The sequence below is a fragment of the Siphateles boraxobius genome, unplaced genomic scaffold (assembly GCF_051911475.1).
Source record: "Siphateles boraxobius isolate OS27281-9 unplaced genomic scaffold, OSU_SipBor_1 96, whole genome shotgun sequence".
Lineage (NCBI taxonomy): Eukaryota > Metazoa > Chordata > Actinopteri > Cypriniformes > Leuciscidae > Siphateles > Siphateles boraxobius.
In genome coordinates, this window is record NW_027509226.1 from 115,001 (window position 1) to 142,500 (window position 27,500).

Consider the following 27,500-nt stretch of genomic DNA (forward strand, 5'->3'; position numbering starts at 1 on the left):
TGCATGCTGGGATAGCTGGTCTCACATCAGTGTAAAAGCGCGCACTCCAGTGTGTGTGTGCAGCAGTGCATGCTGGGATAGCTGAGGCCTCACATCAGTGTAAAAGTGCAAGTGTGAGTGTGTGTCAGTGCATGCTGGGATAGCTGAGGTCTCACATCAGTGTAAAAGTGTGAGTGTGAGTGTGTGTGCAGCAGTGCATGCTGGGATAGCTGAGGTCTCACATCAGTGTAAAAGTGCGAGTGTGTGTGTGTGTGTCGCAGTGCATGCTGGGATAGCTGAGGTCTCACATCAGTGTAAAAGTGCGAGTGTGTGTGTGTGTGTGTGCAGCAGTGCATGCTGGGAATGCTGAGGTCTCACATCAGTGTAGAAGCGCACGTATGTGTGTGTGTGCTGCAGTGCATGCTGGGATAGCTGGTCTCACCTCGTACTCCTCCTTGAAGCCGTAGCCCTCAGCACACTTCATCTGTGTGATGTGTTGCAGGAGATCGGCCACACGGATGGCGGGATGAAGCTGAGCCGTCTGATACGGCACGTCCACGGCCTCACGCTTGCGCAGAGAGTGTGTGTGCGACGAGTGTGTGTGTGTGTGCGACTGCACCAGGCTGCTGGTGTCGCTGGTCAGGGTTTGAGTCTCGTCTGAAACACAAGACAGAAAACACACACACGCTGAAGAGCTGAAAACACACTCGCTCACACACACGTGTCCTAATGAATTTAAACAAGTAGTCTTCAAATAAAGAAATAATTCAGAAAAAACATGATAATGCATCGTTTATTCCAAACCTGCACACTGTGATTTTGGGCTTCACAATTGTTTGTTAAAATGAACTAAATACTTATAATGCATTTATTAATCTTTGTTAATCTTAGTTAATTTCAACCAGTGTTATTTTAATATCATTGAGATACTATTATAGTTTTATCAATATTTTTAGTTGTTTTTTATTTTTATGTTCCTTTCTAATGTTTTGGGGTTTTTTTGTGAGTTTTTTTGTCATGTCTATACAGTTTTTGTTCATTTTTAGTTATTTAAGTACATAAAGCTAAACTGTATGCAAATGAGAAATTTTGCCTTGGTGAATATGCTTTTGAAAACAAAAATTTCAAAATAGAATAAACAGACAAATAATAAGTGCATTAAATTCTAAATTAAAAGTATATTTAAAAATAAATAAATAATAATAACTAAAAAACAAATAAATAAATAAATAGAAATAAATAGAAATTATAAAATAAAAATGTAAAAAATTATAATAAATAATCAAATAAATGGATGAATAAATGAAAAATAATATTATATATTTTATAATATTTAAATAATATGATTTATTATTTTATCATATTAAGTTATAAAAATGCAAAAAATATATAATAATGCTTTTTATACTTTGTTTTATGGCTTTAGTTTTAGTTAACTATATTAATAACTCTGATTTCAACATTTACTAATACATTATTAAAATCAAAAGTTAATATTATTTAATAATAATAATTCATTACATTTATATAGCGCTTTTCTCTGCACTCAAAGCGCTTTATATGGAAGGGGGGAATCTCCTCAACCAACACACACACACACACACACACACACACACACACACACACACACACACACACACACACACACACACACACACACACACACACACACACACACACACACGCCACTGGGCAAATTTTGGGCAGTTTAACGTCTCATCTGAAGGACGAGAGCTGATATAGCTGATAATAGACCTGAGCTAATGAACAGTTTTGTACAGTTTATTTGTAACAAAGATTAATAAAATCTGTAACAAAATGTATTGCTCATAGATACTGCCAGTTAATGCATTAACTAATGACACTTTACTAAAAGTGTTACCGTGATTTTATTCTGTGACATAGACGATTCCCAAACAACTCAGAAGAATCATAACAGTAAATCATATGACTGCTGAAAATAAAAATAAAACATTGAAAAGCAGCCTAAGCTGGACTTTATGCCGCTGGTTTGAGGTGGTTTTAGGCGGTTAGCTAAAAAGTGGTTTACAAACCAGCCTGTTAAAATAGCTTAGACTGGTTTTATCTGTTTTCAGTGAGAAAAAGACTGAAATTTAAGCCGTTATTCACTGAAAATGCAGAAATGTAAAAGAAAAACAACAGCTAACAGGGTTGGAACAACATGAGAGCAAATAAATAATGACAAAACTCACATTTTGAATAATTAAGGCAAGACCTCAGGTGAATAAGTAATATAAGTAAGTAATAAATCTAAATTTTAACTAATAGACATCACCATACTTCCACAGCTGATTAATTACTTTAAGAATTGCAGATTACAAATTTTCTGAAATGTCATGTTTGAATATGCAAATGAGGTAATATCTAATTAAATATGCACTAATTTGCATACATTTCCAGAATGGAAATCTGAGCAGTGGATAAAGCAAGGTTCATGTTTGATTTTGTTGACATATTATTAGTTTTTAATAATATGTCAGATATTTTGGATTTAAAAACTAGAGGTATTTCGCATTTCGTGGAAGGATAGTGATATTGCATACACAAAAGGCCTTAAAAACGGCTAGATCTGCTTATTTTTCGAGTATCTTAGAAGAGAATAAACACAACCCCATGTATTTGTTTGATACAGTGGCTAAATAAACGAGAAATAAAACTTTATGAATTTCTTTACATCCAAGATCAAGTATTTCTTTCCACTAATATATGCATAAAAGCAGTGTTTTTGCTTGTTGCGTCTTGCCTTAATCATCTCTGTTTTCCATGCTCTCAGTCAGTGTAAAAGAAAGCGCTCGATCGATTTCCCATTCATTGGCAATGGATGGATCATGACACGACGTTGCAGGAAGGGTGGATGAGTGGATGTGGAGGGAGGGATCAATTGACTGCCCCGTTTCGTCCATTCGTTCGTGAAATATCACGTGCACCGCTCCTGTATAATTTGACTGAAACACGGCTAAGATCGGCCTGTGTCCCTGTGCCCTGATCTGAGACCTGCTGAGAGCCACTAGTCCATGGCAGTGTCAATCAACAGCAAAGCATGAGTGGAATGAGTGATGACGGATGATCAAAAGCCACACGGGCCAATCACAACAACCCAAAGCAAAGAAAGCAGAAGCACGATGGCGAACACACACACACACACACACACATGGGGAGGACGGGTGACGCTGTAACGCATGTCTACGTCCATGCAGCTCAGGGAGAAACACACAAGCTCTGTCACGCTCATGAACTTACCATTAATGGGGACTTTTTAAGCAGATACATTAGAGGTAAACGTGAGAAGAGAGAGAGAGAGAGAGAGATAGAGAGAGAGAGAGAGAGAGAGAGAGAGAAAGGAGACAGGGTATAAGCAACAATACACCAAAGAGAACGAGCTCTGATCAGTCGAGGGCGTTCGGGGTGTTATGGGACTCAAATCACAATGAAGGAGAAAAATGAATTTAAAATAAACCAGAAAAAAGAGAGAAATGCAAATAAAACTGGTAAGATGATGAACATTAACATCGCCTCATGGAGAGCGGCGAGCCTCACACGACATCGATTGAGTTGTTAAGGTCAAAGGTCACGAACGCTACCGTAGATCATCTGTCAAATTAACCTCAACCTTAAAAATAATAAAGATGAAGATGAACATGATCTGTGCTGAACTCGGTGTGTTTTGTGCAGCGAATTACTGGCTTGCGAAATATAAAAAATGCAATAAATTTAGTTTTTGGATCAAAATATAATAAATAACTTTTAATTAAAATAATTATAAAAAAGGTATGAAGTAAAATAATTAATAAATAAAAAGGATAAATAATAAATAATGAAAAGATAAAAAATAGAAAAACAGAAATATAATAAATGCATTAAAGTTATAATAAATAAAATATAAATTGTACTATAATTTTGCAAAATAGAAAAATAGACATAATAAATGAATTAAATTCAAAATTAAAAGTATTATAAAATATAAATTATGTATTTATTAAATAAACTATTTTTAAAATTTATTATTTACTAATAGTAAATATAAAATAAATAATAAAAGTTATAGAAAACGAAATATACTAAACTAAATTATATTAAATAAAATATAAATTAATTATATATTATATTAACAAATCATACAAAATACAAAAACAATAAATAAATAAATAAATGCATTAAATTATAAATTAAATGTAAAAATAATTAAAATAATAATAATAATAATAATAATAAACGAATTTTATTTACGAATTAACGAATAAATAAACCAATAAATGGAAATCAAAACATTAGAATTATTATTTGTTATCAATATTATTATTTATTTAATAATAATATATATATATATATATATATATATATATATATATATATATATATATATATATATGTATTAAAAAACGTTTTAATAAAAAATAAATAATAAAAGTTATAGAAACAGAAATATAATAAATGCATTAAATAAATAAAATAGAAAAATATATATAATAAATGTATTAAATTATTAATAAACAATAAATGAATAATTATAAATAAACAAACAAATAAATAAATGTCAGACTTCTGCCTAATAAATCCTGCTGCTGTGTTTATGGTCACTCGATGTCCAACATTAAATCCTGATCCTGAAGTGAACCAGTGGAGAATGTTGAACATCAGCATCATCCGAGTCGCTCCATAAACACTTCAGTGCCGGAGGTGAAGCTTTCCTTCCTTTTCCCTGTTTTATTGTGTAAAGTAAACCTGTTCCCGCTCGAGCGATCGTTTACACGTGCTGTTAGTCGAGAGTCATTCATATTTAATACGCCGCTCTGAGCTCTTATTTTTCATCACATTATGCTTCAATTAAACTCTCGGGCCTCGCGAGGGCCGACTCTGGGGCACGAGCGCTTTAGATAAATAGGGTGTAGAGGTGGCACGAAAATGAGACAAAACCTGCTTTATTATTCTATTTTATCATAGAGTAAACGAGTAAACAGCCGAGAAAGAAAAACAAGTAGGTCGGAAGGAGCCGCTAAAGGCAGAAGAAACATTAGAGAGAATAACAGAAGAGACACTGGAGTGGATGCAATGAACCAAAAACTACACAAAAACATCGGCTTCTTCTCCACATTTACACAGAAAAGCATGAAGCGCATCAGCTGAACCTCTCTGACCCGATCCTGACCCACGCTTTCATCCAAAACTCTTACATCGCACTGCATTTGATCACATCATCATCATCATCAGGCCGATAATAAACACCGCAACTGTTGTTAAACTAAAAAATGATGCTCTTCCTCAGTGTTTCTGTCTTTCCAGCACAAATATCTAAACTTACTGGAGAAGCAAAATGATTGAAAAAGAAGATATTAAGTCTTGTTTAATGAAAAATGCATCAAAATTATATATATATATATATATATATAATATATATACTGTATATATATATATACACACATATATATATATATATATATATTTTATTTTATTATTATTATATATATATATATATATATATAATACAAATATTTATCACGAAGATCATTATTTATTTATTAATATATAGTTACAGAATAAGAATTAAATAATAGTTTTTCTGGACCATCTTAACTTTTCCAATCATTCCCATGATATTTTTTTGTGTTCACACAGCAAGTGCCAAAACCTTCATTAAGTTTAGTACCAGGTATATCTAAAAAAAATAAATGCTAAAAGTCATTTTGCATCTCAAGTAAATGTATCTTGATATAAAAATATTGAGGAAGAAATAATTTTTTGGTTTGTTTTTGCAGTGATCTGTTTTCATCAGCATTATTTGATTGAACTGTTGGACTCGCTCGTGTGTGTGTGTGTGTGTTTGTGTGTGTGTGGACAGCATCATCCACTCCCCCACATCCAGTCCACACGTCTGTCCATGCACATGAGATGTCAGACAGGAAGTGACATCACAAAAAGCAATGCGCACGGGATGGAGTGAAGAGGAAGAGGAACCCAAAGGAAGAGAAGCGACAGACAGGTGTGGTGATGAAAAGCCCAAAACAAACTAAATAAAGCAAACATGATGGCAAACCGTCACTTTAAAAACAGAGTCACTGAATCACAAGAGTCGAGGATCTCACCTAAGATGGCAGTGGGAACGAACGGGTCTGGAGTCGAGCAAAAGAAGAGAAGAGAAGAGAGGAGAGGTGAGGTGAGGAGAAGAGAAGAGAGGTGAGGAGAAGAGAAGAGAAGAGAGGAGAGGAGAAGAGATTAGATGAGAAGAGAATAGAAGAGAAGAGAAGAGAAGAGAGGAGAAGAGAGGAGAAGAGAGGAGAAGAGATGAGAGGAGAAGAGATGAGAAGAGAGGAGAAGAGATGAGAAGAGATGAGAAGAGAGGAGAAGAGAGGTGAAGAGATGAGAAGAGAGAAGAAGAGATGAGAAGAGAGGAGAAGAGATGAGAAGAGAGGAGAAGAGATGAGAAGAGAGGAGAAGAGATGAGAAGAGAGGAGAAGAGATGAGAAGAGAGGAGAAGAGAGGAGAAGAGATGAGAAGAGAGAAGAAAAGATGAGAAGAGAGGAGAAGAGATGAGAAGAGAGGAGAAGAAAGGAGAGGAGAAGAGATGAGAAGAGAGGAGAAGAGATGAGAAGAGAGGAGAAGAGATGAGAAGAGAGAAGAGAAGAGATGAGAAGAGAAGAGAAGAGAAGAGAAGAGAAGAGAAGAGAAGAGAGAAGAGATGAGAAGAGATGAGAAGAGATGAGAAGAGAAGAGAAGAGAAGAGATGAGAAGAGAAGAGAAGAGAAGAGAAGAGAAGGAGAAGAGAAGAGAGGAGAAGAGATGAGAAGAGAGGAGAAGAGAAGAGAGGAGAAGAGAAGAGAGGAGAAGAGATGAAATGAGAAGAGAGGAGAGGAGAAGAGAAGAGAGGAGAGGAGAAGAGAAGAGAAGAGAAGAGATTAGAAGAGAGGAGAAGAGATGAGAAGAGATGAGAAGAGAGGAGAAGAGATGAGAAGAGAGGAGAGGAGAACAGAAGAGAAGAGAGGAGAGGAGAAGAGATGAGATGAGAAGAGAGGAGAAGAGATGAGAGGAGATTAGAAGAGAAGAGACGAGAAGAGATGAGAAGAGAGGAGAAGAGAAGAGAAGAGATGAGAAGAGAAGAGAGGAGAAGAGAAGATATGAGAAGAAAGGAGAAGAGAAGAGAGGAGAAGAGAAGAGAGGAGAAGAGAAGAGAGGAGAAGAGATGAGAAGAGAAGAGAAGAGATGAGAGGAGAGGAGAAGAGAAGAGAGGAGAAGAGAAGAGAAGAGAGGAGATGAGAAGAGATGAGAAGAGAGGAGAGGAGAAGAGAGGAGAGGAGAAGAGAAGAGAAGAGAGGAGAGGAGAAGAGAGGAGAGTTGAAGAGAGGAGAGGAGAAGAGAGGAGAAGAGATGAGAAGAGAAGAGAGGAAAAGAGAGGAGAGGAGAAGAGAAGAGAGGAGAAGAGAGGAGTATTTTTAAAAAAGATTAAAAACAAGTAGTAGCATTATCATAATTATAGCAGAAATATTCATATTTTTTAGCAATTTAATTACGTTAAAAACATTTTATTGCAGAAATTAATTTTAACAAAACAAGTACAATATTCAATGCAATGTACAAAAAATTAATATCTTCCTCATTGTTTTTGTCTTGTTTTCCAGCACAAATATCTAAACATTCTTAAATTAAGATTCATTTACTGGAGAAGCAAATTACTTAATATGAATTCTGAATTGTCTTTAGAGTTAATATAAAAAAAAATCTTCCAAATGGAGTCAGAAAAACCAACTTCATTCATCCAAAGCGAAAACAAGTTTATTTTTCTGACTCCATTGGCAGATATTTGTTCTTGTTTTAAGCACAAACTCACTTCATTTTCATACATTTTTCATTAAACAACACTTAATATCTTCAGTTTTTTTGCTTCTTCTCCAGTAAATGAATCTTGATATAAGAATGGTGAGATATTTGTGCTGGAAAACAGGACAGAAATACTAAGGAGGATCATGACTTTGTGCAGTTTGTAGTTGATCAGTTTGGTTCAGGGTTTAAAGCCTGTGTTTTAAAGATGTTTTTCTGGTCCATATGAAGAAACTGCAGGAGAACAGCGTGTGTGTGAGTGTGTGTGAGAGTGTGTGTGTGAGGTTACCTGGGTAATAAGTGTTTGGGATGCTGCTGCTGCTCAGTGTGTTGGTCTTCACCGTCAGAGAACATGGAGAAGAACCCGCTTCACAAGAGACAAACACAGTTAGAAACAAGATTATTTTCTGTTACTCCAGCAAGAGATCAACACCAGCGACACAAGCTTCACTCCCAAAATAAACTCATACATGACTCGCTTTGGATAAAAACGTTTCGTTTTTGCAATGTCTTAGAATGACGTCTCTTCTGCTTTAGCATTACATTTAAATATAAACGTTTAACTGTCATGGGGATCATGTCACAATGCAAAACATAATGCTCTTAAAGGGATAGTTCCCCCAAATATGAAAATTAGCCCATGATTTACTCACCCTGAAGTCATCCTAGGTGTATATATGACTTTCTTCTTTCAGACAAATACAAGCAGAGTTATATTAAAAAATGTCCTGGCTCTTCCGAGCTTTAAATTGGGAGTGAATGGCTGGAAAAAATTTGAAGCCCATAAAAGTGCATCTATCCATCATAAAAGTGCATCTATCCATCATAAAAGTGCATCTATCCATCATAAAAGTGCATCATAAAAGTGCATCTATCCATCATAAAAGTGCATCTATCATCATAAAAGTGCATCTATCATCATAAAAGTGCATCCGTCCATCATAAAAGTGCATCTATCCATCATAAAAGTACATCTATCATCATAAAAGTGCATCTATCCATCATAAAAGTGCATCTATCATCATAAAAGTGCATCGTCCATCATAAAAGTGCATCTATCATCATAAAAGTGCATCCGTCCATCATAAAAGTGCATCTATCCATCATAAAAGTGCATCTATCATCATAAAAGTGCATCTATCATCATAAAAGTGCATCGTCCATCATAAAAGTGCATCTATCATCATAAAAGTGCATCCGTCCATCATAAAAGTGCATCTATCCATCATAAAAGTACATCTATCATCATAAAAGTGCATCTATCCATCATAAAAGTGCATCTATCATCATAAAAGTGCATCTGTCCATCATAAAAGTGCATCTATTCATCATAAAAGTGCATCTATCATCATAAAAGTGCATCTATCATCATAAAAGTGCATCTGTCCATCATAAAAGTGCATCTATCCATCATAAAAGTGCATCTATTCATCATAAAAGTGCATCTATCATCATAAAAGTGTATATATCCATCATAAAAGTGCATCTATCCATCATAAAAGTGCATCGTCCATCATAAAAGTGCATCTATCATCATAAAAGTGCATCCGTCCATCATAAAAGTGCATCTATCCATCATAAAAGTACATCTATCATCATAAAAGTGCATCTATCCATCATAAAAGTGCATCTATCATCATAAAAGTGCATCTGTCCATCATAAAAGTGCATCTATTCATCATAAAAGTGCATCTATCATCATAAAAGTGCATCTATCATCATAAAAGTGCATCTGTCCATCATAAAAGTGCATCTGTCCATCATAAAAGTGCATCTATTCATCATAAAAGTGCATCTATCATCATAAAAGTGTATATATCCATCATAAAAGTGCATCTATCCATCATAAAAGTGCATCTATCCATCATAAAAGTGCATCTATCATCATAAAAGTGCATCGTCCATCATAAAAGTGCATCTATCATCATAAAAGTGCATCTATCATCATAAAAGTGCATCGTCCATCATAAAAGTGCATCTATCATCATAAAAGTGCATCCGTCCATCATAAAAGTGCATCTATCCATCATAAAAGTACATCTATCATCATAAAAGTGCATCTATCCATCATAAAAGTGCATCTATCATCATAAAAGTGCATCTGTCCATCATAAAAGTGCATCTATTCATCATAAAAGTGCATCTATCATCATAAAAGTGCATCTATCATCATAAAAGTGCATCTGTCCATCATAAAAGTGCATCTATTCATCATAAAAGTGCATCTATCATCATAAAAGTGCATCTATCATCATAAAAGTGCATCGTCCATCATAAAAGTGCATCTATCATCATAAAAGTGCATCTGTCCATCATAAAAGTTCATCTATTCATCATAAAAGTGCATCTATCATCATAAAAGTGCATCTATCATCATAAAAGTGCATCTGTCCATCATAAAAGTGCATCTATTCATCATAAAAGTGCATCTATCCATCATAAAAGTGCATCTATCATCCTAAAAGTGCATCTGTCCATCATAAAAGTGCATCTATCCATCATAAAAGTGCATCTATTCATCATAAAAGTGCATCTATCATCATAAAAGTGCATCTGTCCATCATAAAAGTGCATCTATTCATCATAAAAGTGCATCTTTCCACCATAAAAGTGCATCTATTCATCATAAAAGTGCATCTGTCCATCATAAAAGTGCATCTATCCATCATAAAAGTGCATCTATCATCATAAAAGTGCATCTATCCATCATAAAAGTGCATCTATCATCATAAAAGTGCATCTATCATCATAAAAGTGCATCTGTCCATCATAAAAGTGCATCTATCCATCATTAAAGTGCATCTATTCATCATAAAAGTGCATCTATCCATCATAAAAGTGCATTTATCATCCTAAAAGTGCATCTATCCATCATAAAAGTGCATCTATTCATCATAAAAGTGCATCTGTCCATCATAAAAGTGCATCTATCCATCATAAAAGTGCATCTATTCATCATAAAAGTGCATCTGTCCATCATAAAAGTGCATCTATTCATCATAAAAGTGCATATGTCCATCATAAAAGTGTATCTATCCATCATAAAAGTGCATCTATCATCATAAAAGTGCATCTGTCCATCATAAAACTGCATCTGTCCATCATAAAAGTACATCTGTCCATCATAAAACTGCATCTGTCCATCATAAAAGTGCATCTATCATCATAAAAGTGCATCTTTCATCATAAAAGTGCATCTATCATCATAAAAAAACATCTGTCCATCATAAAAGTGCATCTGTCCATCATAAAAGTGCATCTATCATCATAAAAGTGCATCGTCCATCATAAAAGTGCATCTATCATCATAAAAGTGCATCTGTCCATCATAAAACTGCATCTGTCCATCATAAAAGTGCATCTATCCATCATAAAAGTGCATCCATCATCATAAAAGTGCATCTGTCCATCATAAAACTGCATCTGTCCATCATAAAAGTGCATCTATCATCATAAAAGTGCATCTGTCCAATCATAAAAGTGCATCTATCCATCATAAAAGTGCATCTGTCCATCATAAAACTGCATCTGTCCATCATAAAAGTGCATCTATCCATCATAAAAGTGCATCTATCATCATAAAAGTGCATCTGTCCATCATAAAACTGCATCTGTCCATCATAAAAGTGCATCTATCATCATAAAAGTGCATCTGTCCAATCATAAAAGTGCATCTATCATCATAAAAGTGCATCTGTCCATCATAAAAGTGCATCTATCATCATAAAAGTGCATCGTCCATCATAAACGTGCATCTATCATCATAAAAGTGCATCTATCATCATAAAAGTGCATCGTCCATCATAAAAGTGCATCTATCATCATAAAAGTGCATCTGTCCATCATAAAACTGCATCTGTCCATCATAAAAGTGCATCTATCCATCATAAAAGTGCATCTATCATCATAAAAGTGCATCTGTCCATCATAAAACTGCATCTGTCCATCATAAAAGTGCATCTATCCATCATAAAAGTGCATCTATCCAACATAAAAGTGCATCTGTCCATCATAAAACTGCATCTGTCCATCATAAAAGTGCATCTATCATCATAAAAGTGCATCTGTCCAATCATAAAAGTGCATCTATCCATCATAAAAGTGCATCTGTCCATCATAAAACTGCATCTGTCCATCATAAAAGTGCATTTGTCCATCATAAAAGTGCATCTATCATCATAAAAGTGCATCTTTCATCATAAAAGTGCATCTATCATCATAAAAAAGCATCTGTCCATCCTAAAAGTGCATCTATCCATCATAAAAGTGCATCTATCATCATAAAAGTGCATTTATCATCATAAAAGTGCATCTGTCCATCATAAAAGTGCATCTATTCATCATAAAAGTGCATCTATCCATCATAAAAGTGCATCTGTCCATCATAAAAGTGTAACTATCCATCATAAAAGTGCATCTGTCCATCATAAAACTGCATCTGTCCATCATAAAAGTGCATTTGTCCATCATAAAAGTGCATCTATCATCATAAAAGTGCATCTTTCATCATAAAAGTGCATCTATCATCATAAAAAAGCATCTGTCCATCCTAAAAGTGCATCCATCCATCATAAAAGTGCATCTATCATCATAAAAGTGCATTTATCATCATAAAAGTGCATCTGTCCATCATAAAAGTGCATCTATTCATCATAAAAGTGCATCTATCCATCATAAAAGTGCATCTGTCCATCATAAAAGTGTAACTATCCATCATAAAAGTGCATCTGTCCATCATAAAACTGCATCTGTCCATCATAAAAGTGCATTTGTCCATCATAAAAGTGCATCTATCATCATAAAAGTGCATCTTTCATCATAAAAGTGCATCTATCATCATAAAAAAGCATCTGTCCATCCTAAAAGTGCATCTATCCATCATAAAAGTGCATCTTTCATCATAAAAGTGCATTTATCATCATAAAAGTGCATCTGTCCATCATAAAAGTGCATCTGTCCATCATAAAAGTGCATCTATCCATCATAAAAGTGTCCATCATAAAAGTGTCCATCATAAAAGTGTCCATATTAAAAGTGCATCTTTCATCATAAAAGTGCATCTATCATCATAAAAGTCAATCATAAAAGTGCATCTGTCCATCATAAAAGTGCATCTTTCATCATAAAAGTGCATCTTTCCATCATAAAAGTGCATCTTTCATCATAAAAGTGCATCTATCCATCATAAAAGTGCATCTTTCATCATAAAAGTGCATCTATCATCATAAAAAAGCATCTGTCCATTATAAAAGTGCATCTATCCATCATAAAAGTGCATCTATCATCATAAAAGTGTATCTATCCATCATAAAAAAGCATCCGTCCATCATAAAAGTGCATCTATCCATCATAAAAGTGCATCTGTCCATCATAAAAGTGCATCTATCCATCATAAAAGTGCATCTATCCATCATAAAAGTGCATCTATCCATCATAAAAGTGCATCTGTCCATCATAAAAGTGCATCTATCCATCATAAAAGTGCATCTATTCATCATAAAAGTGCATCTGTCCATCATAAAAGTGCATCTATCCATCATAAAAGTGCATCTGTTCATCATAAAAGTGCATCTATCCATCATAAAAGTGTCCATCATAAAAGTGCATCTGTCCATCATAAAAGTGCATCTTTCATCATAAAAGTGCATCTATCATCATAAAAGTCAATCATAAAAGTGCATCTGTCCATCATAAAAGTGCATCTTTCATCATAAAAGTGCATCTTTCCATCATAAAAGTGCATCTTTCATCATAAAAGTGCATCTATCATCATAAAAAAGCATCTGTCCATCATAAAAGTGCATCTGTCCATCATAAAAGTGCATTTATCATCATAAAAGTGTATCTATCCATCATAAAAAAGCATCCGTCCATCATAAAAGTGCATCTATCCATCATAAAAGTGCATCTATCCATCATAAAAGTGCATCTGTCCATCATAAAAGTGTATCTATCCATCATAAAAGTGCATCTATCCATCATAAAAGTGCATCTGTCCATCATAAAAGTGCATCTGTCCATCATAAAAGTGCATCTGTCCATCATAAAAGTGCATCTGTCCATCATAAAAGTGCATCTGTCCATCATAAAAGTGCATCTATTCATCATAAAAGTACATCTGTCCATCATAAAAGTGCATCTGTCCATCATAAAAGTGCATTTATCCATCATAAAAGTGCATCTATTCATCATAAAAGTGCATCTATCCATCATAAAAGTGCATTTATCATCATAAAAGTGCATCTGTCCATCATAAAAGTGCATCTATCCATCATAAAAGTGCATCTGTCCATCATAAAAGTGCATCTATTCATCATAAAAGTGCATCTATCATCATAAAAGTGTATATATCCATCATAAAAGTGCATCTATCCATCATAAAAGTGCATCTATCCATCATAAAAGTGCATCTATCCATCATAAAAGTGCATCTATTCATCATAAAAGTGCATCTATCATCATAAAAGTGTATATATCCATCATAAAAGTGCATCTATCCATCATAAAAGTGCATCTATCCATCATAAAAGTGCATCTATCATCATAAAAGTGCATCGTCCATCATAAAAGTGCATCTATCATCATAAAAGTGCATCTATCATCATAAAAGTGCATCGTCCATCATAAAAGTGCATCTATCATCATAAAAGTGCATCCGTCCATCATAAAAGTGCATCTATCCATCATAAAAGTACATCTATCATCATAAAAGTGCATCTATCCATCATAAAAGTGCATCTATCATCATAAAAGTGCATCTGTCCATCATAAAAGTGCATCTATTCATCATAAAAGTGCATCTATCATCATAAAAGTGCATCTATCATCATAAAAGTGCATCTGTCCATCATAAAAGTGCATCTATTCATCATAAAAGTGCATCTATCATCATAAAAGTGCATCTATCATCATAAAAGTGCATCGTCCATCATAAAAGTGCATCTATCATCATAAAAGTGCATCTGTCCATCATAAAAGTTCATCTATTCATCATAAAAGTGCATCTATCATCATAAAAGTGCATCTATCATCATAAAAGTGCATCTGTCCATCATAAAAGTGCATCTATTCATCATAAAAGTGCATCTATCCATCATAAAAGTGCATCTATCATCCTAAAAGTGCATCTGTCCATCATAAAAGTGCATCTATCCATCATAAAAGTGCATCTATTCATCATAATAGTGCATCTTTCCACCATAAAAGTGCATCTATTCATCATAAAAGTGCATCTGTCCATCATAAAAGTGCATCTATCCATCATAAAAGTGCATCTATCATCATAAAAGTGCATCTATCCATCATAAAAGTGCATCTATCATCATAAAAGTGCATCTATCATCATAAAAGTGCATCTGTCCATCATAAAAGTGCATCTATCCATCATTAAAGTGCATCTATTCATCATAAAAGTGCATCTATCCATCATAAAAGTGCATTTATCATCCTAAAAGTGCATCTATCCATCATAAAAGTGCATCTATTCATCATAAAAGTGCATCTGTCCATCATAAAAGTGCATCTATCCATCATAAAAGTGCATCTATTCATCATAAAAGTGCATCTGTCCATCATAAAAGTGCATCTATTCATCATAAAAGTGCATCTGTCCATCATAAAAGTGTATCTATCCATCATAAAAGTGCATCTATCATCATAAAAGTGCATCTGTCCATCATAAAACTGCATCTGTCCATCATAAAAGTACATCTGTCCATCATAAAACTGCATCTGTCCATCATAAAAGTGCATCTATCATCATAAAAGTGCATCTTTCATCATAAAAGTGCATCTATCATCATAAAAAAACATCTGTCCATCATAAAAGTGCATCTGTCCATCATAAAAGTGCATCTATCATCATAAAAGTGCATCGTCCATCATAAACGTGCATCTATCATCATAAAAGTGCATCTATCATCATAAAAGTGCATCGTCCATCATAAAAGTGCATCTATCATCATAAAAGTGCATCTGTCCATCATAAAACTGCATCTGTCCATCATAAAAGTGCATCTATCCATCATAAAAGTGCATCCATCATCATAAAAGTGCATCTGTCCATCATAAAACTGCATCTGTCCATCATAAAAGTGCATCTATCATCATAAAAGTGCATCTGTCCAATCATAAAAGTGCATCTATCCATCATAAAAGTGCATCTGTCCATCATAAAACTGCATCTGTCCATCATAAAAGTGCATCTATCCATCATAAAAGTGCATCTATCATCATAAAAGTGCATCTGTCCATCATAAAACTGCATCTGTCCATCATAAAAGTGCATCTATCATCATAAAAGTGCATCTGTCCAATCATAAAAGTGCATCTATCATCATAAAAGTGCATCTGTCCATCATAAAAGTGCATCTATCATCATAAAAGTGCATCGTCCATCATAAACGTGCATCTATCATCATAAAAGTGCATCTATCATCATAAAAGTGCATCGTCCATCATAAAAGTGCATCTATCATCATAAAAGTGCATCTGTCCATCATAAAACTGCATCTGTCCATCATAAAAGTGCATCTATCCATCATAAAAGTGCATCTATCATCATAAAAGTGCATCTGTCCATCATAAAACTGCATCTGTCCATCATAAAAGTGCATCTATCCATCATAAAAGTGCATCTATCCAACATAAAAGTGCATCTGTCCATCATAAAACTGCATCTGTCCATCATAAAAGTGCATCTATCATCATAAAAGTGCATCTGTCCAATCATAAAAGTGCATCTATCCATCATAAAAGTGCATCTGTCCATCATAAAACTGCATCTGTCCATCATAAAAGTGCATTTGTCCATCATAAAAGTGCATCTATCATCATAAAAGTGCATCTTTCATCATAAAAGTGCATCTATCATCATAAAAAAGCATCTGTCCATCCTAAAAGTGCATCTATCCATCATAAAAGTGCATCTATCATCATAAAAGTGCATTTATCATCATAAAAGTGCATCTGTCCATCATAAAAGTGCATCTATTCATCATAAAAGTGCATCTATCCATCATAAAAGTGCATCTGTCCATCATAAAAGTGTAACTATCCATCATAAAAGTGCATCTGTCCATCATAAAACTGCATCTGTCCATCATAAAAGTGCATTTGTCCATCATAAAAGTGCATCTATCATCATAAAAGTGCATCTTTCATCATAAAAGTGCATCTATCATCATAAAAAAGCATCTGTCCATCCTAAAAGTGCATCCATCCATCATAAAAGTGCATCTATCATCATAAAAGTGCATTTATCATCATAAAAGTGCATCTGTCCATCATAAAAGTGCATCTATTCATCATAAAAGTGCATCTATCCATCATAAAAGTGCATCTGTCCATCATAAAAGTGTAACTATCCATCATAAAAGTGCATCTGTCCATCATAAAACTGCATCTGTCCATCATAAAAGTGCATTTGTCCATCATAAAAGTGCATCTATCATCATAAAAGTGCATCTTTCATCATAAAAGTGCATCTATCATCATAAAAAAGCATCTGTCCATCCTAAAAGTGCATCTATCCATCATAAAAGTGCATCTTTCATCATAAAAGTGCATTTATCATCATAAAAGTGCATCTGTCCATCATAAAAGTGCATCTGTCCATCATAAAAGTGCATCTATCCATCATAAAAGTGTCCATCATAAAAGTGTCCATCATAAAAGTGTCCATCATAAAAGTGCATCTTTCATCATAAAAGTGCATCTATCATCATAAAAGTCAATCATAAAAGTGCATCTGTCCATCATAAAACTGCATCTGTCCATCATAAAAGTGCATTTGTCCATCATAAAAGTGCATCTATCATCATAAAAGTGCATCTTTCATCATAAAAGTGCATCTATCATCATAAAAAAGCATCTGTCCATCCTAAAAGTGCATCTATCCATCATAAAAGTGCATCTTTCATCATAAAAGTGCATTTATCATCATAAAAGTGCATCTGTCCATCATAAAAGTGCATCTGTCCATCATAAAAGTGCATCTATCCATCATAAAAGTGTCCATCATAAAAGTGTCCATCATAAAAGTGTCCATCATAAAAGTGCATCTTTCATCATAAAAGTGCATCTATCATCATAAAAGTCAATCATAAAAGTGCATCTGTCCATCATAAAACTGCATCTGTCCATCATAAAAGTGCATTTGTCCATCATAAAAGTGCATCTATCATCATAAAAGTGCATCTTTCATCATAAAAGTGCATCTATCATCATAAAAAAGCATCTGTCCATCCTAAAAGTGCATCTATCCATCATAAAAGTGCATCTTTCATCATAAAAGTGCATTTATCATCATAAAAGTGCATCTGTCCATCATAAAAGTGCATCTGTCCATCATAAAAGTGCATCTATCCATCATAAAAGTGTCCATCATAAAAGTGTCCATCATAAAAGTGTCCATCATAAAAGTGCATCTTTCATCATAAAAGTGCATCTATCATCATAAAAGTCAATCATAAAAGTGCATCTGTCCATCATAAAAGTGCATCTTTCATCATAAAAGTGCATCTTTCCATCATAAAAGTGCATCTTTCATCATAAAAGTGCATCTATCCATCATAAAAGTGCATCTTTCATCATAAAAGTGCATCTATCATCATAAAAAAGCATCTGTCCATTATAAAAGTGCATCTATCCATCATAAAAGTGCATCTATCATCATAAAAGTGTATCTATCCATCATAAAAAAGCATCCGTCCATCATAAAAGTGCATCTATCCATCATAAAAGTGCATCTGTCCATCATAAAAGTGCATCTATCCATCATAAAAGTGCATCTATCCATCATAAAAGTGCATCTATCCATCATAAAAGTGCATCTGTCCATCATAAAAGTGCATCTATCCATCATAAAAGTGCATCTATTCATCATAAAAGTGCATCTGTCCATCATAAAAGTGCATCTATCCATCATAAAAGTGCATCTGTTCATCATAAAAGTGCATCTATCCATCATAAAAGTGTCCATCATAAAAGTGCATCTGTCCATCATAAAAGTGCATCTTTCATCATAAAAGTGCATCTTTCCATCATAAAAGTGCATCTTTCATCATAAAAGTGCATCTATCATCATAAAAAAGCATCTGTCCATCATAAAAGTGCATCTGTCCATCATAAAAGTGCATTTATCATCATAAAAGTGTATCTATCCATCATAAAAAAGCATCCGTCCATCATAAAAGTGCATCTATCCATCATAAAAGTGCATCTATCCATCATAAAAGTGCATCTGTCCATCATAAAAGTGTATCTATCCATCATAAAAGTGCATCTATCCATCATAAAAGTGCATCTGTCCATCATAAAAGTGCATCTGTCCATCATAAAAGTGCATCTGTCCATCATAAAAGTGCATCTGTCCATCATAAAAGTGCATCTATCCATCATAAAAGTGCATCTATTCATCATAAAAGTACATCTGTCCATCATAAAAGTGCATCTGTCCATCATAAAAGTGCATTTATCCATCATAAAAGTGCATCTATTCATCATAAAAGTGCATCTATCCATCATAAAAGTGCATTTATCCATCATAAAAGTGCATCTATTCATCATAAAAGTGCATCTGTCCATCATAAAAGTGCATCGTCCATCATAAAAGTGCATCTATTCATCATAAAAGTGCATCTATTCATCATAAATGTGCATCTATTCATCATAAAAGTGCATCTATCCATCATAAAAGTGCATCTATCCATCATAAAAGTGCATCTACCCATCATAAAAGTGCATCTATCCATCATAAAAGTGCATCTATCCATCATAAAAGTGCATCTTTCCACCATAAAAGTGCATCTATCCATCATAAAAGTGCATCTATCCATCATAAAAGTGCATCTATCATCATAAAAGTGCATCTATCATCATAAAAGTGCATCTATCCATCATAAAAGTGCATTTATCCATCATAAAAGTGCATCTATCCATCATAAAAGTGCATCTGTCCATCATAAAAGTGCATCTATCCATCATAAAAGTGCATCTATCATCATAAAAGTGCATCTTTCCACCATAAAAGTGCATCTATCCATCATAAAAGTGCATCTATCCATCATAAAAGTGCATCTATCATCATAAAAGTGCATCTATCATCATAAAAGTGCATCTTTCCACCATAAAAGTGCATCTATCCATCATAAAAGTGCATCTATCATCATAAAAGTGCATCTATCCATCATAAAAGTGCATCTATCCATCATAAAAGTGCATCTATCATCATAAAAGTGCATCTATCATCATAAAAGTGCATCTATCCATCATAAAAGTGCATCTATCCATCATAAAAGTGCATCTATCCATCATAAAAGTGCATCTGTCCATCATAAAAGTGCATCTATCCATCATAAAAGTGCATCTATTCATCATAAAAGTGCATCTATTCATCATAAAAGTGCATCGTCCATCATAAAAGTGCATCTATTCATCATAAAAGTGCATCTATTCATCATAAAAGTGCATCTATCCATCATAAAAGTGCATCTATCCATCATAAAAGTGCATCTATCCATCATAAAAGTGCATCTATCCATCATAAAAGTGCATCTGTCCATCATAAAAGTGCATCTATCCATCATAAAAGTGCATCTATCATCATAAAAGTGCATCTTTCCACCATAAAAGTGCATCTATCCATCATAAAAGTGCATCTATCCATCATAAAAGTGCATCTATCATCATAAAAGTGCATCTATCATCATAAAAGTGCATCTTTCCACCATAAAAGTGCATCTATCCATCATAAAAGTGCATCTATCATCATAAAAGTGCATCTATCCATCATAAAAGTGCATCTATCATCATAAAAGTGCATCTATCATCATAAAAGTGCATCTATCCATCATAAAAGTGCATCTATCCATCATAAAAGTGCATCTGTCCATCATAAAAGTGCATCTATCCATCATAAAAGTGCATCTATTCATCATAAAAGTGCATCTATCCATCATAAAAGTGCATCTATCCATCATAAAAGTGCATCTGTCCATCATAAAAGTGCATCTATCCATCATAAAAGTGCATCTATTCATCATAAAAGTGCATCTATTCATCATAAAAGTGCATCGTCCATCATAAAAGTGCATCTATTCATCATAAAAGTGCATCTATTCATCATAAAAGTGCATCTATCCATCATAAAAGTGCATCTATCCATCATAAAAGTGCATCTACCCATCATAAAAGTGCATCTATCCATCATAAAAGTGCATCTATCATCATAAAAGTGCATCGTCCATCATAAAAGTGCATCTATTCATCATAAAAGTGCATCTATTCATCATAAAAGTGCATCTATCCATCATAAAAGTGCATCTTTCCACCATAAAAGTGCATCTATCCATCATAAAAGTGCATCTATCCATCATAAAAGTGCATCTATCATCATAAAAGTGCATCTATCATCATAAAAGTGCATCTATCATCATAAAAGTGCATCTATCCATCATAAAAGTGCATCTATCCATCATAAAAGTGCATCTGTCCATCATAAAAGTGCATCTATCCATCATAAAAGTGCATCTATCCATCATAAAAGTGCATCTATCCATCATAAAAGTGCATCTATCCATCATAAAAGTGCATCTTTCCACCATAAAAGTGCATCTATCCATCATAAAAGTGCATCTGTCCATCATAAAAGTGCATCTATCATCATAAAAGTGCATCTGTCCATCATAAAAGTGCATCTATCATCATAAAAGTGCATCTATCATCACAAAAGTGCATCTATTCATCATAAAAAAGCATCTATCCATCATAAAAGTGCATCTATTCATCATAAAAGTGCATCTATCCATCATAAAAGTGCATCTGTCCATCATAAAAGTGCATCTGTCCATCATAAAAGTGCATCTATTCATCATAAAAGTGCATCTATCCATCATAAAAGTGCATCTGTCCATCATAAAAGTGCATCTGTCCATCATAAAAGTGCATCTATCATCATAAAAGTGCGTCTATCATCATAAAAGTGCATCTATTCATCATAAAAGTGCATCTATCCATCATAAAAGTGCATCTATTCATCATAAAAGTGGATCTTTCCATCATAAAAGTGCATCTGTCCATCATAAAAGTGCATCTGTCCATCATAAAAGTGCATCTATCATCATAAAAGTGCATCTATTCATCATAAAAGTGCATCTTTCCATCATAAAAGTGAATCTATCCATCATAAAAGTGCATCTATCATCATAAAAGTGCATCTATCATCATAAAAGTGAATCTATCCATCATAAAAGTGCATCTATCATCATAAAAGTGCATCTATCCATCATAAAAGTGCATCTATCCATCATAAAAGTGCATCTATCCATCATAAAAGTGCATCTATCCATCATAAAAGTGCATCTATCCATCATAAAACTGCATCTGTCCATCATAAAAGTGCATCTATCCATCATAAAACTGCATCTGTCCATCATAAAAGTGCATCTATCATCATAAAAGTGCATCTATCATCATAAAAGTGCATCTATCCATCATAAAAGTGCATCTTTCCATCATAAAAGTGCATCTATCATCATAAAAGTGCATCTATCATCATAAAAGTGCATCTATCCATCATAAAAGTGCATCTATCATCATAAAAGTGCATCTATCATCATAAAAGTGCATCTATCATCATAAAAGTGCATCTATCATCATAAAATCATCATAACATCGGTAGTACTTGTGTACGTCTACCATCGCCAAATCCTGCTGAACATTGTAGAACAAATCTCAGGAGGAATAAACGACGGACTGCGAGACGAGCTGCGAGTCTTTTCAACCACAAACTATCATTATTTCTTTTACTAAAATATTCATATTATCACAAAAGAACTGGAATAAAAGTTTATAGTTCAGATGAAAACACTGATGTCTACGGTACTGATCAGAATCGAGTAAATCACCTTTTCAAAGTAACTTTCTGCTTCAAATGAAGATTGTTTCATTACATAGTTACACCAGTAGGTGGCGACAAGTGACTGTTAAAAATAAATCATTGAATCATTCATTCAGGAGATTTGTTAAAAAACGAATCCAGTTTCAAACGATTCATCCAGTAACAAGTCTTTATGAGTGAGTCATTGAATCATTCACTCAACCTGATTTAAAATAATTAATTCAGATTAATAAAGCATTTTAAATCGACTGCAGCAATTAACATTTTATCAGAACCTCTGGTAAATGACATGCTGTTTTGTTCGGTTGTCTGCTCAGAATGGAATAGATGGAAATTCTTAAAACAACCCTATAAATTAATAAGTTTAGTACTTTTAAGTGCATCTTGCTTTTTTTAAGAAGCGATTTTTTTTGTTGCAGTGTGACAAAAACAATCATATTTTACCTTTCTTAATTAAGATTCTTGAAATTAGGGGTGGTATTATTATTAAAATTAACGCAACAATGCAATTGAACATGCACAAACACTTGCACTTTTTATCTGTCACTTGTTTCTGGTAAAATCTACCTCAAAACGAGCTCAAATTCACTCGCCAAGACTAAAGTTTCTCTTAATTAAGATTTATAGTCTTAGTGTTCAATGTGTTTTATAAGACGTTTTATCATTCATGGGGAAAAAGACATATTTTCTAGAAATATTTTTTACTTTCTGAGATTTCAATTTTTGCAGTATGGAGAAGCAAAATGACTGATGATATTAAGTCTTGTTTTATGAAAAAACGGATTAAAATGAAGTGAGTTTGTGTTTAAAACAAGAACAAATATCTTCCATTGGAGTCAGAAAAATAATCTTCATTCAAAGGGATTTTTCTGTCTCTGATATTTGTTCTGAACACTAAATAATAAGATCTTGTTTTGCAGTGAACGACTGGCGCCTCATTGCAGTATAAACACGTGTGTGTGTGTGTGTGTGTGTGTGTCTACTCTATACGGTGTTGTGGACTAACAGAGATATAAAGTTAATTGTTTGAATCAGCGCTGATTAAAGGCTTATCAGATAATCGGGATCGATAAGGTCACGCAGCTGTCCGTGTCACGTGTGTGTGTGTGTGTGTGTGTGTGTGTAAAGCTCCTGCAGAGACGGGGACACGAGGACATGTCAGGAGCGTCTGTGTGTGAGATGAGTGTGTGTGACGAGTGTGTGTGACAGATGCTTTATCAACACAACAATCACTCAGACGAGTGTGTGTGGAATTATCAGGAGGATTTACATCATGCAACAAACGTTCTTCCTGGTTTTTGTTCTTGTTTTTCAGCACAAATATCTAAACATTCTTAAATCATGATACATTTACTGGAGAAAGAGCAAAATAACTGAAAATATCAAGTTAAACAAATGTGTTAAAAGGAAGTGAGTTTGTGTTTAAAACAAGAACAAATATCTGCCAATGGATTAAAATACAATCGCTGACGGCGCACGTGTGTATTAATCTATAGATGTGTGTTTGAATATATATGTGTCTTTCTTTACTAATTCACCTCAACAAATTACTTGTCTGGCCTTAAAAATGTATAATACAGTTAATATAAAGGCACAATAATAATATATTTTGTTTATACAGCGCATTTACAATGTACATGCAACAAGTAAAGGACATCAAGAGGGTTCGAGTGAGTAACTATAACAGAGCAATAGAAGAGCGTTACACACACACACACACACACACACAGGTATATAACACACAGCAGAATAGAGTCAACACAACTTCATCTGATGATTCTGATTAGTGTGTGTGTGTGTGTGTGTGTGTGTGTGAGTGTGAGAGTGTGTGTGTGTGTATGAGTGTGTGTGAGTGTGAGAGTGTGTGTGTGTGTGTGTCTGTAAACGTGTGAGAGTGTGTGTGTGTGTGTGCGTATGTGTAAGTGTGAGAGAGTTTGTGTGTGTGTGTGTGTGAGAGCGAGTGTGTGTGTGTTTGTGCGTGTGTGTGACTCACAGCGTCCGTTGAGGTTGTGTGTGTCCATGAAGGACAGCGCCTCATCACAGTTGGTCCCCTGTTCAGTGTAACTCTTGTCCATGGAGTTCACCATCACCGTCATCTCCTGCCTCGTGCTCAGCGTCTCCTTACGCTTCTTCGCCAGCTTCCTGAACATTCAGTTCAATTCACATTTATTTGTATAGCGTTTTCACAATACACATCATTTCATCACAACATGAAAAATCACAACATCAAGAATGAAAATAGCAGAATTAGCAACACGATACACAGGAACGTTTTATCGATTAATACTAGATTCTGTTTCATCTAATTAAACTTTCTGAACACAGTGAAAGAAAATCGGTGCATTATTTACTTCTAACCATTTTTACAATTAATTACAAAGAAATGTCAAGTAACATTGGGAATTAAGCATAAAAAACAGATGAGCATGTTCATGTCCTGCAATGAGCTTTATTTACACTCGTTTTCTACAGTCCAGCTGTACTTTCTGCTTTTAAGAATGTAAATGAGTTGAACATGTATTTAGTGAGAAGAAAGCACTCAAGGTGGTTCACCATTAAAGTCATCAAAATAGGCTAATTTCAATAACCAGGGCCTGATTAATCTGGCAGCGTTAACCTCCCTATTAAACCCCAATTTAATTTTAATCAATGCGCAACCAAGACCCTCGAGGAGCGCCGGCTCCCTGTGATTACAGCCTGTTCTCCAACTTACAGACCGAACGAACAAATGAACGAACAAATGAATGAATGAACGAACAAATGAATGAACTAACGAATTTATGAACGAACGAACAAACGAATGAACGAATGAACAAACAAATGAACAAACGAATGAATTAACGAACAAACGAATGAATGAACGAACAAACAAACGAATGAACGAACAAACGAACAAACACATGCAGCTCCAAACATACCAAACATCTCCTGATCACGAGAAAAGAGTTGTAATTGAGTTCTGCTTCAGCTGATCTATAACTCAAATATGCTAATTCACTTGGCCCGCCTTTGACCCACTGCATGAGGAAATGCAAATGAGGCCAAATTGAGAATTGATTAAATTCAGTTCAGTGTTTGTTCAACTCAGTTCACTGTTCATACAATTTAGTTCAAAAAATGTAAAGTTCATTAATTACGAAACAAGTTCAATTCAGATATAAGCAGCTCTACAGAAGACGATAGTGTAATTATTCAGATTAATTCATTTCAGTGTTGATTCAATTCAGTTCAGTGTTAATTCAGTGTTCAGTGTTAACATACAGAACGAATAAACGAACAAACGAACGAACACATGCAGCTCCAAACATACCAAACATCTCCTGATCACGAGAATAGAGTTGTAATTTAGTTCTGCTTCAGCTGATCTATAACTCAAATATGCTAATTCACTTAGCCCGCCTTTGACCCACTGCATGAGGAAATGCAAATGAGGCCAAATTAGCCAGCCAATCTGTGGGAGAGAAATTAGCATGTGGAGGAGGGGCTCTACGCCTGAGGCCTCGACTTTCCCAAAGCGGATCGGGAGGAAATTTCAAATGAGATCTTGGAAACCGAGCCAAACCACAAAGTAAGGAGATGCACAAAGTTTCTACAAACTACAAACTCTATTAAAGCCAAACTGAGATCATGAACATCCACGGACGGCATGATTGATGAGCAAAGCCGGACGGGTTACACCGCTATATGAGATTATGACTCGAAACAACACGACGAAACTCCATTAGGACAGAGTTCAGTTCACAATCTGTGTTAGATAAAGTTCTATTTCTACAGCGCTTTATAAAACAGACTGTTTCAATGCAGCTTCACCAAAATAAAGAGGACAATAGAATTAATCAATAACGAATCAATGATGCAAATTAATCAAATATGACACAAATTCGAAAAAGACTATAGCATCAATATTCAGAACAATTCAGTTCACTGTTGATTCAGTTCAGTGTTGATTCAATTCAGTTCACTGTTAATTCAATTCAGTGTTGATTCAATTCTGTTCAGTGTTGATTTAATTCAGTTCAGTGTTCATTCAGTTAAGTGTTGATTCAATTCAGTTCAGTGTTGATTCAATTCAGTTCAGTGTTCATTCAATTCAGTTCAGTGTTGATTCAATTCAATTCAATATTGATTCAATTCAGTCCAGAATTGATTCAATTTAGTTCAGTATTGATTCAGTTCAGTGTTGATTCAATTCAGTATAAAAAGGTCAAGCTAATTAATTATTAAACAAGTTAAATTCAGCTATAAGCATCTCTACAGAAGATTATGGTGTAATTATTCAGATTAATGTTAATTAAGTTCAGAATTGATTCAATTAAGTTCAGTATGGATTCAATACTGTTCAGTTCAGTGATTGAGTTTAGTTCAGTATTGGTTAAATTCAGTTCAGTATTGATCCAGTCCAGTTCAAAAACTACAAAGTTCATCAATTATGAAACAAGATAAAGCATCTCTACAGAACATGATAGTGTAATTATCCCAATTAATTCAGTTCAGTGTTGATTCAATTCAGTTTAGTGTTGATTCAGTTCAGTGTTGATTCAGTTCAGTTCAGTGTTGATTCAGTTCAGTACAATAACTGTAAAGTTAATTAATTATGAAACAAGTTTAATTCAGCTATAAGCAGCTCTACAGTTCAATTCAACATACACATTTAAATTCAATTCCCATATAAGCTCTATATCTGAGGGTCTCACAAGCGTAAAGTCAAATTCTATTGCGCACTGACCCTCATTTCTGAATCTATTTGATAATGTTTTAGGAATTAAGCAGCAAAAAAATCATCTCATATCTG

The 27,500-nt window shown here is 34.2% G+C and overlaps 1 protein-coding gene across 1 annotated transcript in view; it reads right to left on the minus strand.

Moving 5' to 3' along the window:
* LOC143733302 (receptor-type tyrosine-protein phosphatase mu-like) overlaps nucleotides 1-27,500 on the minus strand; it is a 325,940-nt gene that overhangs the window by 77,604 nt on the left and 220,836 nt on the right. The window contains exons 17-20 of the mRNA XM_077224964.1: nucleotides 24,702-24,850; nucleotides 8,099-8,176; nucleotides 6,081-6,107; nucleotides 422-636 (exon numbers count right to left, since the gene is read on the minus strand). Of these exons, the coding sequence (XP_077081079.1) occupies nucleotides 422-636; nucleotides 6,081-6,107; nucleotides 8,099-8,176; nucleotides 24,702-24,850 (469 nt within the window). The remainder of the gene's footprint in view (nucleotides 1-421; nucleotides 637-6,080; nucleotides 6,108-8,098; nucleotides 8,177-24,701; nucleotides 24,851-27,500) is intronic.